General features: G+C 41.4%; 1 protein-coding gene across 1 annotated transcript in view; it reads right to left on the bottom strand.

Moving 5' to 3' along the window:
- Window positions 1-427: 427 nt before the first annotated feature.
- The window catches only part of UROC1 (urocanate hydratase 1), a 36,021-nt gene continuing 22,032 nt past the window's right edge, over window positions 428-14,416 (bottom strand). The window contains exons 15-20 of the mRNA XM_063164797.1: window positions 11,335-11,405; window positions 10,277-10,375; window positions 9,754-9,853; window positions 6,476-6,557; window positions 1,259-1,358; window positions 428-670 (exon numbers count right to left, since the gene is read on the bottom strand). Coding sequence (XP_063020867.1) covers window positions 530-670; window positions 1,259-1,358; window positions 6,476-6,557; window positions 9,754-9,853; window positions 10,277-10,375; window positions 11,335-11,405 — 593 coding nt within the window. The 3' untranslated portion in view covers window positions 428-529. The remainder of the gene's footprint in view (window positions 671-1,258; window positions 1,359-6,475; window positions 6,558-9,753; window positions 9,854-10,276; window positions 10,376-11,334; window positions 11,406-14,416) is intronic.

A 14,416-nucleotide genomic window follows, 5' to 3' on the forward strand; every position in this document is an offset into this window, starting at 1 on the left:
GCAGCAGCACAGGCAGGTTTGTGCATGTAACCCCTTTCCATTCCAAGAGATGATGGACACAGTGCCAGGAGGCTGAGGGACATTCCAGAGCCAGTCCACAGGGGAGGGGACTGCTGCCACTGTGTGTCAGAATGAAGCCCATGTGCTGTGCAAGGACCAGGCTGAGCATGAGACAGGACAGCTAAGAATTACTTTTGTACACACATTAATTTATATATTATCAGGAATAAGTGATTGTTTTGTTGTTGAGGAATTCTTTCCCCATTTAATTTTTAGGGAAAAAAATCTCATTCTTTTCCCATCATGAACAGTTACTGCAAACATTTCTCCAAATGTGTCAGTGAAAAGACTGTTCCTGGTGGACCTGTCACAAACAGATTTGTCCCATTAATAAGTTAGACAGGAAAAAAAGAACTCACATGGAACAGACATTTGCAAGGCTTTTATCATTTGGCCAGAGAGCAAAACAGGGCATCAAGGAATCAACATCAAATATATCTGCAGGAGCAGCACTGCACTCGGAGTACCACTAATGCTTCAGGGCTTGCTCCAGGATGTTCTCATCCAGCACCTGGTGAGGGAGAGTCACCCTCAGGGAGCCATTTTCCTTCATGGCCTGGCAGATGGTTTCATAAGCAAAGGCATTGCCCGACCAGCAGCGCCTGGCGACCTGTCAGACAGCAGAACAGAGGGTGCAAAAATCAGACTTTCCTCTTGCCACATGTTTGTGCAAAAACTGGCACCCAACTCATGACAATTAATCCTTCAACCCTCTGCCAGGTTTTAATTTCCCTTCTGATTTTGCAAGTCATTTTTGTAATACTTCATTTTTATGAGTAGTATTTGGGTGGATGTGGTACTTTTCCATGCATAACATTGGAGAGATAAACACTGGTAGAGCCAGGTACCTTGTAAACTTACAAAACTCTCTCACCAAAAATAATTGTGCACTCCATCCCAGCTCTATAAAACTAGAACTAGCTTTGGATAACAGTATCATTTTAAGCAGTCAATGCTTTTGTAGTGGGACAAATATTTTAAAAGGAAAATGTCACTTCAGTGCATTTTCAACTATGAAATTAAAGAGCCAAATTCTCTGCCAGCATGTAAGGATGAAATTCTACCAACAGCCAGAGAAATCATAAACCCCTTTTCCATCAGCAAAACTCTGTGTTTTGATCTGTGTACAATCAAGATTCCCCCCCTCCCAAAAAAAAAAACCCTAATAATAAAGTATACAAATATGAGATTTGCTTACTCCATTGGAAACATCCCAGCTGAGCATCATCTTAGCTCGTTCTTCAGCTTCCTTGGACCCATCCAAAACCAGGCCAAATCCCCCATTGATCACTTCACCCCTAAAAAAAAAATAAGAGAATCAAATAAAAATAATTCAAACCAAAACCATAAAATTTACAGAATTTTTTCAGGAAAAAAATTACAGCATTTTTTGTACTGCAAGAAGAGGGATGAGAACACAGAAATTATTCTGAATAAGAGACTATCAGTGATGTTTTATACTTATGATAAAAGAAAAAGAGTGTTTAGCAGGCAAAGGCCTAATTTCCTGACCTGCAGCAAACCTAGTCCTCCTTTCTTGTAACACTCAGCTGGGAGTCAGGATCTGCTCCGAGCAGGGATACCAAAAATTCAGCTTGCTCTCTATCTCCTGAGTCCTGCACTTGTACTGGCTCTAAAAACAGGTGGAGAAAGGTTAACAGGTCTGATGGGCCAGAGATTTACCTGCCTCAGGGTGTTTTTAAAGGTTCAGCTCCTCATGTTTGCTGCACTACATCTAGCCAGGATCGTGAGGGTGACAGTGTGCTTACAGCAGCAGGCAGATGGATCTATTTATATTCTCTTGGGACAAATGGCAAAGCATAAGCATTTTATTAAAAAAGTGTTAACCACCACTTAATGCACATCTGCCTCAATCATTTCCAAAACCATCATTCATTTTGTATGAGATACAGAGATGTTTAAAGACATTCAGTGCCAACTTTTCAGGAAGCAGACTTATTGGCAGGAGAAGAACAGAAATATGTTAAAATGAACAGATTATTCTTGGGAGAAATAAGAGTCTGGTTTTAAAGGACAGGGAAAACACGTAGAGGAAAACATCTTGTCTGACTTCAGAGTCTGGCCTGCTCAGCTCCCATTCCATGGCATATGGTGAATAGTGGTGGATGCAGCTGGGAGATTAATCTTGCTGTAAATCTGTGAGAGTTCTGGCATTGGAGCTCAGCATCAGCAATACCTGAGGGACAGGGCACATCATACAGCAGCACACAGTATGAGACACTAATGGAAATCCCTGGAGGGAGGATTTTGTCCTCTGAGTTTTATAGTTAATATAAGTTTACAAAATTTACATAGAACAACATCAGACATGCCCATTAATCAGATAGGAGATGAGAGTCTTCCAGTCCAGGAAGGAATTGCTTCTTAATGTGTATTTTCTAGCAGTAACTTGAGCTTCTGAGGAAATAGGGAATTGAGGCTAAACTAGAGCCTCACAAACCTGAGATCTAATTCCTGAAACTAGAGCTCACATTTTCTCAGTTTCAATGGAATGTTGTTATTCATGTGACGTTAATTGCATTTCAGTACCTGTGTGTTAAGTAGGACCCAATCACAGAGCTCATCTGGAGCCCTGAGTTCCTTGCTCTCATCATCATCACATCAAATTCATTCTCTGAATTCTCTTCACTTTTCCATTATCAGATATGTCACTATAACAAATGCATTTTCTATGAAAGGCAGTTGTCTTAAAAGTGACAGTTCTCACAGCAGAACATCACTGAATTAATTTTTTAACTGGAAAATTTGAAACAGTCATATTTTCAATTGAGATGTTTGAATATTGTAAGATCTGACTCTTCAAAATAAAATGATTCTTTTTGATTGACACTGTCAACTCTTTTCAGCCTGAAATTTAATTCCCAGGATGTTTGCACTGTGTCAAGTCTTTCACTATTTCTGCTCTTAGTTTCATCTGGCTATGAGTACAAACAGCCAAACATCTGTATTTCCTGCAAATTCTACTTTTTGAATAGCTCATGTTGTTACTGTCCTCTCCAAAAGAGAGGACCAGACTGGATGACAACAAATGTAATTGTGCCAGGGCCAGTTGGTCCACCATACTCTGCTGCTCCTGTGTACAGAGGCCAAAGAACAGAGCACTGCTCTTTACTGTCAGAGTCCAAAGCCACAGAAACTTCTGGACCCATGTTTTATAAAGACATTCCATAGAGGAAGATGATGTTCCTTCAGTGGCAAAAATTCTCTCTGTCCACAGAATCCCAAAGATCATCCTGTGAATCTTAAGCATGAACAAGGAGCATCTGATCTACTTGCACTGTAAAAATGTAAATTTAAATTTTTAAATTTATCTTTAAAAAGGTACATTTAAATCTTTTCCATCAATTTCCATGGAGTTACTCCAGTGCAAATCAGAATCACTCACCAGGATCTGTTCTACTGCCTGAAACCACTGCTACATTAAATGCCAATGTTTGTTATGATGGATTTTCTAGAAAAACTGCTCTCTGCCTTCATTAGCATTTTAACATTACATTAACATTAGGGTCACATTTTCAGGTAATTAAAGAAACATGTGGCATTTTGACCTAAGCTACCTCCTATAATTTCCAGATGTCTCCTCCTAAGATGATCAAAGAAAACAAGGCCTCACTCACAATCAAGATGTCACACTGTCAACAGTGCAGATGGATTCTTAAATTGCTTCTGCCTTTTTGTTACTACAGGTTATCCAGGCTCTGTGCTAATAAACATTCTGCTGCAAACAAACAGGCAGCAAAAATTAATAACAACCATTTGCTGCAATTATAGTCCAGACTATGTTAATCTTAAGTCTCTCCTGGAGTACATGTGATGCAGATTCCAGCTAAATAAATATTAATCCTGCCTTTTCTGCTTGTCCCACAAGGCTGTAACAGAAAATAAAGCATGTAAAAGGTACTTGTGCAGTCTCAAAGGGAACACACAGAGATCTGCCAGCAGTTCCAGGCAAGCCCAGCCTCTCCAGGAAGGACTGGCAGCTAAACACAGTGCAATCACTCATTTCTGAATTCCCAGGGCAGAACCTTGCCAATAACAACAGGATTTCACTCTAATCACATGTAATTTTGTTTATAAATACATGTAAACTTTCACTTTCACATGTCCAAATCAGCTGATGACAAAAAGAGTTTATGAAAGACATGGAGATTTCTTTATGGTAAAGTCAGGTGGATTTTTAGTGCCCCAGAAAAAGCTCTTAGAGAAAAAGCAAAACAGGGTAAAAAACTTAAAAGCATCTATCTTTTCCAGGCAAAGAAAGCAATTTTTTATGGCTGGGGATTGTTTTTCTTCTTTTGCCCCCTTTTAATTACTCCTGTGTCTCCTCAGAAGGCAAAGGGGTGTAGCCCTCTCACCTGGCAGGTGGTGCCACCTGAGTTAAGCCAGGAGGAGCCACCTGCCTGGCCTGGCTTTGGGGCTCTCCGGGCCAGGACATTCAGTGACACCACATGGTCCCCACAGCTGAGCCTCAGCATGGGGCTTGTGGAGGCTCTGCAGACACACACCTGATCTCCAGGCCCTGCATTCTGCACTGAGGCACAGCAATTTAATCACAGAGGGCTGTGCTGCTCCAAGAACAAGGCAAGCAGATACTGTTCAGCCCCCAAGCAGCCAAAGGAAATGACAAAAAGGAGAACCAAACCCTGTTTTTCCAGAGATATTTTGATTTCATTGAATAGCCACACACTAATTTTCTGATGCTTTACATAAATTACAGCATAAATCTGCTCTGCCTTGTGGCAAAGTTTCTTTTAATGATGTAACTCAAGTTACAAAACAACTAAAACAGTAACTGAAACAGTAAACTGAAATTGCAGTGTGGTCAGGGCCAGTTTTCTAGTGCTAAGGGCAGTCTCGCCATTCAGCCAAGCTGTCATTGAATGGCAGAGAGGGCTAAAAGTGTCCTGGAAGGATTGGCCTTAGAGAGACCAGAGAGGAATAGGATCATTTGTATCCTTTGAATTAAGCATCCTCAATGCACAGAACATTTGTGGCATAAGCAATTATTTTAGCAATTATAATAATTATAATTATCATAAAAATATCCCAAGTACTTGGCACAACATGTTTTGAAAAGTGATTTGCTTTGATGTATTTCATAAGCAGATATTTTAAAAGGTTAAATTCAGCTGAGGAAATAAGGACAGATCTTGTCTGCTGCTACCTCTGGAGCCTCAGACTGAGATGACCAGAGCAGGGAGACATTCTGGTACGTGTTTTCCATTCAGAATTATGGAAATTGTGAATGAAATCATGGCTGTGGGTCCTCATCACTGAAATCAGCAAAGTCAAATCTTCACTCCATGTGCTTAAGTCCTCAAAGCTTTCTTTTCCCACTGTTCAGTTTTGCTCTCTTGCACCTTTCTATGCAGTATTTATGTCACAGAAATCAAAGGAATTAAGAGTACAGCAAGGGAGTTCTTCAGCTGACCTGAAGGGATATTTTCTAGATTCAGCTCATCCAGATGAATAACAATTATCATAAAATGTCTCTGAGGATAACATCTGCTGCAAGTTCTTTGACTTGCTGTTTTTGGCATATTCCAGCACTGTTTGAAACAGGGAAGTATGAGGGTTCAGCACAGTATTTAACAGAAGGTTCTGCCTCTTTTGACTGCTGACACCACCAAATGAAGACATGACTGTAAAATGGGAGAAGCTTGGCTGGAATGTGCTGGAAAGTACAAACAAGAAGTAAAGACTGCAGTGTGGCCAGGCTTTCCCACCTCCTGCAGCTCTGCCAACCCAGGTAGCCTTTCAGTGGCAGATGGAGATTAGTTTCCATTTCCATATAGATTATTTCTTTCACTCTGCTTTTCAGTTTAGGCAATTGTCTTAGCTCTGCTTGTCAAGTGAAGGAGATGTTTACTTGGCTGTGGTCTTTAATGCTACTGGGCACAAGCAGGGAGAGAAAATCTGGGGGGTTTGCTGGCACCTGAGCTGGTTTGTCCCAATAACCCCTCATGCACTGCAGCAGAGGAGCACTTCTATTGGGGTCCCTAAGCTCACAGGTTTAAAAACAGCTTGAGAGGAGACCTGAACACAATCCATCCAGTGACACTCTGGCTGTGTCTGTGTGAAGACAATGGTGGAAAAAAACCACCACAGCAGACTGTCCTTGTCCATCAAATTAAGTTCTTCAAACTGTGCTGTGGCCAGTGTTCAAAACACTTTTCCTGGACATATGAGCATTAATTAGAAAAAGAGTCATACAGCACCATACTTTGCTTGTCCTTTCAGTCCTCGATTCCAAGCCCATCCTTCCCACCATCACAACAGAGTTCTCCTCTGGTACCACACATCTTCTCAGCAGTTCTGTCTCTCCTCCCCACACACACACAGCAGTAGGAGCAGGATTCAGGGCCCAGCTTTAGGAACACAAACCAGCTCTCACCAGCCAACGCCGCCCCCGTTGTGCAGCGCGACCCAGGTGGCTCCTCTGAACGCGTCTCCCACGAAGTTCTGCACTGCCATGTCTGGGGGGAGAGCAAAGGGGTTACTGCCCATGGGCCACACTCATTTGTGTGCTGTGCTCTCCCCCTCCCACCAACACCTCCACTGGGGCCTTGGGAAAGCAGGGTTGGAGTCAGGTTTTACTCACAGCTTGTCTCAGATATACACTCATTGTATTTGCGGGGACCCTCGTGGCAGGAAGGAATGATGAATCTGACTCCATCTTCTCAGAAGGCTAATTTATTATTTTATGATACGATACTATATTAAAGAACACTAAACTAAACTGTGCTAAAGAATACAGAAAGGATACTTACTCAATGCTAAAAAGATAATGAAAACTCATGACTCTCTCCAGAGTTCTGACACAGCTTGGCACTGCTTGGCCAAAGAGTCAAAACAACTCACAGCAGAATCCAATGAAACAATCACCTGTGGGTAAACAATCTCCAACCACATTCCAAAGGAGCAAAACACGGGAGAAGCAAATGAGATAATTATTGTTCTCCTTTTTCTCTGAGGCTTCACAGCTTCCCAGGAGAAAAATCCTGGGCAAAGGGATTTTTCAGAAAATGTGAATGTGACACACACTGAACATCTCAGTCCTGGGAGTAACAGGCAAGAGAGATCTGTCTCCCACCCTGCCCTGACTTTAGAGGGAACAAATGCCAGTTTTACTCTGTGGGTTATGAGGGTGCTGATGATTACTGCATTTGTGCTCCCACACAGGCAGCTGAAGGAGCTGCCACTCTTCAGCTCTGAGATACTTCAGGCTGGAGAGAAAGACAATGCACTCCTTTGGGGTACCTTGTCATGTAAGGACAGGCTGGACACATCCATCTGTGTGGATTCAAAACAGGCAGGACACCTGGAACACTACACACCTTGCAGTTCTCACACATTTGAAATATTTTCAGATTGGAGTGCAGTTACTTCAGCCCTATGCAGAAAGGCAGCCTAAAGCTAAGGAGGTGCATTTTGGGGACAAAGTTGGGATGAAAATTATATCCACCCCAATTCTCTGAACATGTCAGACTTTTTCCCTGAGCAGGACCAGCTGAAACCACTAAGAAGGTTTGTCTAGAATAAGCCCTAAAGAAATATAATATGCATTTGTTCAGCAAACAAATACAATTTGATTAATGCATAGTTGCCACTGAATTGTTCACTAGAATTTTTTATGCTCACTGCAATTTGTGCTAAAGCATATACCCAGAGAGGTGGAAAGAGATGCACACAGAGAATAAGAATAACATTTACTGAAAACATACAGAGTTAATTCAGGAAAGATTCAATACGTATTTTGCAATATTTTTAACAGGAAAAATAAGAAAAACAGTTATATCTCCACCATCCACATCTGCAGACCCACAGTTATGCACCTGATGGAAAAATGAGTTTACTTGAGTGCTAATCTATGTTAAACCCTTTCGAAAGCTCCATTATGGCATCTTTTATCCGACATTATGTCACTTTAAGAACGCAATTATCATAATTACAGTGCTGTCGAGATTGAATGGGAGAGATCTGAATCTCCATCTTCTATAATGTACAGATTTTCTCCTCAGCTTCTGGCCTGATAAGAGTGGAGCTTGGACAAGGAGTGAACTAACAATGCAATAACTTGCTGCTCCTTGGCTTTGATAAAGGTCACTGGCTGCAAATGTCTGTGCTGAAATACACCTTGCAGAGCAGCAATGACCCATCAGGCTGAGGTACTTCAAAACAAAATGAGACAAACATTCTGGAAAAGTTCTGTGTGTTAAAGAGGAGCAAATTTCTCCCAAACCAGCTCAAAAGTTGTGTTAAAACAACAGGATAGATGGAAGAGAGGAAGACTATGATGTTCTTTTATTGCCTCCAGAGGCTCATCTGGTAAAACAGATTTAGGCTGGGTTCTAAAGACCAGTGATATCAGTGTCCAACAGGCTTTAGATAAGCCCTTGAAAAAGCCAAATAGATCACATAAATCACAAAATGCAAAAAAAATCAGAAAGCATGATAAGCAATGGGGTTTAGCAAGCCTTGTTTCTATTGCCCTCTTCTGAGGGCATTGCCAGATGATTACTTCTGTTGCCAAGATGGAGACATTACTTTGAATTTCTGTTCTTTGTGCAGCTGCACCATTTTCTCTCAGCTTGTCAGAAACAAAGACTATTCAAGGCATCTGTCTATTTGCCCTGTTAGAAGTAGCCAACATGCTCAAAAAGTGTTCAAGTGGCACTGATGGACACAGTTAAAAGCCTCATTTCACCAGGAAATCCAGTTAACAGGGAACTTTCCTCCTTGAAATTGAGCCATAATTTGGTTCTATTATGAATTCCCATAATGGAAGTAATTCAATATGCTCAGCTTCCTCTATCATAATTTCTCCTTCTACAGCAGCAGATCCTCCAATCTCACACCTCTTTGTGATTGTCAGCTCATGACACAGGGAAACACCACGGGGCTAGAGCTATTACCCTAATTTCCACTTTACAGATGGAAAATTGAGGAAGATTTAGGATTAAAAAGTGCTTAGTGCTTTATCCATTTTTAGGTCTCCTGATATTTCTTGGGTTTATTTCTCTAAAAGATGGCTTCACAAACTGAAAAGCAGAGTCTGGTTAGCTCAGGTCATTTGTGCAGATTTAAAAGCTCCTTTTGTAGAGCAAATCTACATTTGCCCACAGTGAGACTAAGTGAGCAGCAAGGCCTGGCTTTTATTCTTATGCCTTTACTATCAATATTGCCTCATGACCAGAAAAGCTCCTTTCAGAAACTCCAGACTTTTTTTGAGTCCTGGGGCAATGCAATGAAAACAGCTGTGAACCTCTTTGCTTTCAGCAAAATATTATTATAGACCTGATTTTGAGCTTGTGGATTTCAAGGAAATCAGGCTGTAATCAAATCACCTTTTTGAAATAGTGAGATTCCAAATTAAAATCAAACAGAAGATACAATCCTCTGAGACTGCTCTCCATTTGCATTCAGATACATCTGGTGCGCTCTCATGGAATTTCCAGCAGTGTTCAGGACCTCTCCTATGTAACCAGCTCCACATTCATGTCTGTATTGTTAAATCCCACAAAGCTTCTCAGGAAATCTGATTAATTGGGATTAAAGGGTGTTTTTTAAACAAAAACATTTTAAAAATGTTGCATTACAAAAAAAGCTATTTCTGTTTCAAAGCCATTTCCTTGCTGGCCCAGGCAGACAGGCCTCAGCTGTTGCACTGACCTGCACAAAAGGCTGATCCATCATAAATGTTGGATGTTTCCCTGAAAGGGCTGTCAGTCCCACTCACATCATGGTGGTCTCTACTGAGGACCACTGGAGCCTGGAAAAAGCCAAGGAGAAGACAGTGGAATCCTTCAGACTGACACTGCTACTGAGGACATTATCTGCTCAATTCACTTCTGTCTTTTCATATTTGGGGCCCTGCTAAGGAGTTACAGTCCCTGCTTTGTGCTCTCTGCAAATCACAGAATGATATGTGGTGCTTGTAGGTGCCCAAACAGAAAATTAGACAGTCTCATCATGAAACACAAGTTCAGAGTTCCTAAACTCATCTCTCTCCTGTGACAGAGCACAGTAGTGGTGGCAGGCAGAGAGGACTGAGCTCTAACACGAACTGGCCCCATGTAAATGACAAACACTTCTGCTGCTCTCAGTGCTTGAAGCTTTCTCCTTTCCCACCTGCCTCCCCAGCCTCAGATATTAAACTCAATTAGCAAAGCAAATCAAGACAAAAGAGACAAACCTTAATCTTCCCTTCAGAAATGGCTCTGTTAATAGCCACAGCTATGGACACACGCCCCTTCTGATCAGAATACAAGATTCTGGCTTGAGAGCCAACGACCTGGAAAAGAAAAGTGACAGAAGGATAATGTTCTCTGCCACTGGCTTATCTTCAGGTCCCAGATGAATGGAGTCACAGGAGTGACCCCTTTCCTTCCATAGAAGAAAGTGCAGATTATTTCTTCACCAACATCCAGCTTCCAGAAAAAAAAAATTAAAAACCCTCTTTGAACTTTTTTGAACTTTTAGTTCAAACCCTTTTTTGAACTTTTAGTTCAAAACTTTTAGTTTTATCTTCACTCACACAATCCATGAGATGTATTTCTGTATTCAGCTGCCACAGCCCAGTAAATTCCACTTTTTAATTTAACCTGATTGCTAGGCTATAATCCCCCTATCAACAAATCGCTTAACCAGCAGCTGAGAAGCAGAGGTTTGGAACTGGAGATGGTGGGCTGGAAGAGAAATGAAATGTGGCAAGGAACATCTGTCCTGCACAGCTCTGCTGTGCTTCCAGATTGGGAGAGCACAATGAGCTCTACAGCATCACTTGTTGGCTTCACAGGGAGAGCCTGTCTGAAAAGGAAACCACAGGACGATCCACTGGTGTCCTGCTTCCCACAGGGCAGAGGGATGGCAGCTCTTCAACCCTGTCTCCTGTTTGGGAAAGGGTTTGGGAACTGCACCTGTGAGGGGCTTGGTCCGCAGCAATGCCAAGAGGAATATTCTGAATACCACTGTGAAAGAAAGGTGGTTACAACTGGGGTGGAGGGTGAGTCACACGTATGTTTCACTCCAGATACAAAAGTAGATATTGCTGGATTATTTTAATATTTCCAGATGAGAAAGTGAAGAGGAAGAGCTGCTTCAGCTCAACCTAAAATCCTGCTGTGAAGAGAAGGGTTTCAGTTGTCAGCCCAAAAACTACAGAGTGTGTTTTCATTCCTGTCCATCCCTGCTTTTCCCCCCAGCCCTCAGTTCCAGGAGCAGCCCATCTGCTGCAGGAGGCTGTGCACTCACCAAGCTGTGCCTGCCGGCTTCCCGAATCCAGCGGATGTTGTCATGGTACTGCTGCTTCACAGATGTGCTCACTTGGGAGAGAAAACAAGGGAAAATACAGCTTGAAATTAATGCAATGTGTTCTAAATTTACTTAAATTCATCTGGCAGCACTAGGGAGTCACATTGTGCTCTCAGATACAAGCGTGCATATAGGAAATGCTGTATAAAGTTCTCTGTGCAGCTGATGCAGCAACTGCTTTATTATTTAGAGAAAGGTACAGGATGCCACTCAGGGCACAGCTGGAATGGTAACTCCCATTTGGATGGTCAGCAAACTAAATTAAAATGAAATATGGTTTACATGTACTATCCATTTTTGGTCACCTGTTTTACTGCCTACTAAATGCCAATCTATTACTAATCTTTGTTAAATTAGCTGTTTCATCAAACTCCATGACATTGGGTACTGCAATCCAGCCTTGTACCACATAGTGAATAACTCCCTTGAGGCAGCCAGCAGAAATTCTCAGAAGTAGCTTGCAACACACCCTTGAGGATAGGTTACACCAATGAACACCATATCTGGGACACAGATTTACAGCACAGCAGTTATTCTGTACAATGTGGTCCTTGGATGTTTTTGTATCAAGATAAAACTGAAGCCTTTTATCCCATGAAGAGGTTTGTTGCTTCACATTTCTATGGAACAAAAACTGCACAGGAAAATTTATTATTTGGGGGTTACTTTATACATCAATCCAGCCTACACCTTATTTAGATGTATATGTTACCTAAGAAGACAATGATATATGTCAATTATTTATATAATTTAATATATATAATATTAAATTATATATGTTAGCATTCTCCAGCTCCTCTTTTCATTTATATGTCACATTCTAACTCAAACTAAAAAGGAAGAAGAATACATTTCCAGTGAAAGATAGTGAAATATGGCACATATCAGTCAGCCACATGGTGACCTCAGCACAATCAGCTGCCTCCAGAGGCACAGCACCATCTGTAGCGAGTCACAAAAGGGATAAGGGGTAAGTAATGGGACAGAGGTGTTTTGGGGTCCTCGTTTAGGAGGTTTTACAGCTCAGATGGGGTTACAGTGCCCGAAGAAGTTACTGTCTGTAAGCTCTCTGTGGGCTAAGCTGTGTCACATTACCTTGCCCTGAGAGTCACGCTCAGCTCCCAGGGCTCAGCTGAGGGACAGCACAGGGACCTGTTCATGCCCTGGAGTTTCAAGGCAATCATCTCTGCAGATGCAAAGACAGAATGTTCTCTGTTACTCTCCAGCTCTCACCCCTTTTCATGGTAAATTATAACATACAGATAACTTATGTTTCGAAGCCAAGCTGGAGAATCTGCACACTGCTAACTTGAAATTGTCCCTGAGAGGAGTGTTTGGGCTACTGCTGCTGCACTAGGCAGTATGACAGCAGTTAGGCAGGGTAAAACTAGAAAAAGGAAAGAGGAAAGTGTTAGAAACTTACAGTGAACCTGTGTTAAACTTATTGTTCAAGGGAAATGAAAAATCTGCTCATTCCTGCAGAGGCAGGCCTTCCATACCAAGAGCTTTAATGATCCTAAAGAGACCTGTCAGTGCTCAAGGGGCTGGCTCCAAGTGATAGCTCCTAAACTCTGCAGTGAGGATTAACATGTCAGCACATCACTTTGCAGGGAGTGAAAGATGAAACAGCTGCTAGTTCTGTCCTAATAGGATTGTGCTGCCACTCAGAAGCTTTAAGGAAGAAGCCTGTAGAAGGTGATGGGCACTGTTCACTTAGGTTGCCATAGATGTGTAATGGGAGCTCATTGGAATATCTCTAAAAAACCCAACAAAACAAAACCAAAACAGAGAATGGGTTCCTTTTCATCACTTTTATAAGCTCTATCAGAGAACACTTAGCATATTTTATACTTCACAGTGCACAGACTTACAGAAAAGATCTTACAGAGCAAAATATCTACAGAAGTCAGATGAGAATACTGGCTACAAGGACCTATCCCAACACAGCACATCTGTCCCTTCCAGCCAGCCCCAATAAACAGTTGGATTCCATCAGTTATCCCAGGGGAAGTGAGGAATACTCCCTTTTATTTAGTCTTATTTCCTGCAATTGAGAAAATCTCACAATTTTTTTTTTTTAGAAAGACTTTAACTTTATAGTAACTCCACGTATCTCATTTGCTAAACTCCTGCCTCTACCTTCCCATCCCAAAAGGAATGTGGTTTGGAGTCAGACAAGCAATTATATTGCTTCTAATATTTCATAGGCCCTTGTACACACCTAGGGTTTAAAATACACTGAAAAGCACTGTGTATCCAGAGGAATTGTCCCAAGGAGCACAGAGACTGGCTCCCTCAGAGAGATTTACATTGTTCTGCATCAGCTCAGCCTTCAAACTACCACAGAGTTAAAAACAAGTTACACCCCAATCATCAGTGCTGCATCTCTCATGCAAAGGCCCTTTTAAAAGCTCAGGTAGCTTAGAAGTAGAAGCAGATAATAAAATTAGATATCACAAAATCTGAAAGAAATTCATCTCCACAAAAGAAGAATGGTTAACAGTGGACTGGAGGCCAAGTTAAAAGTTTAGACTTGGAATGCAACAGAGGTCAGCTCCATGGAGTTTTTACTAAGTTTGTAGAACAGATTCTTTCATAAATTTCAAAGGTAGGCTCAGATTTCAGATATGTATGTGTATGAGGCTATCCAGACCCTAAAATTTGGTCCAAACCCAAGTCTCATAAAAAGTGGATTGCAAGTGGATTATTCAAGAATATGTATGCATGAATGTCTATTTTCTGATCAAATTGTTTTTCTTTCTCTATTAATCAAATTCCCATTGTCCTGTAAAATTTAACAACAAATCAAATAGTAGCCTTGCCCTTAAGCCTGTTTTCACCTGTTGGGATTTTTTATATGCAATTTTTTTCATTTAAATTAAGAATATACAAGCAATTGTTCAATGCTTTTTGTTTGTGCAAGAGATTTCTCTCCCCAGCTTTACATTACAGCTATATAAACACCCACATACTCCTGTACACAGAATAACTGAATTATTTCCCAGCCTTGCAATGCAAACCA

The sequence above is a fragment of the Melospiza melodia genome, chromosome 10 (assembly GCF_035770615.1).
Source record: "Melospiza melodia melodia isolate bMelMel2 chromosome 10, bMelMel2.pri, whole genome shotgun sequence".
In the NCBI taxonomy this organism is placed as follows: Eukaryota; Metazoa; Chordata; class Aves; order Passeriformes; family Passerellidae; genus Melospiza; species Melospiza melodia.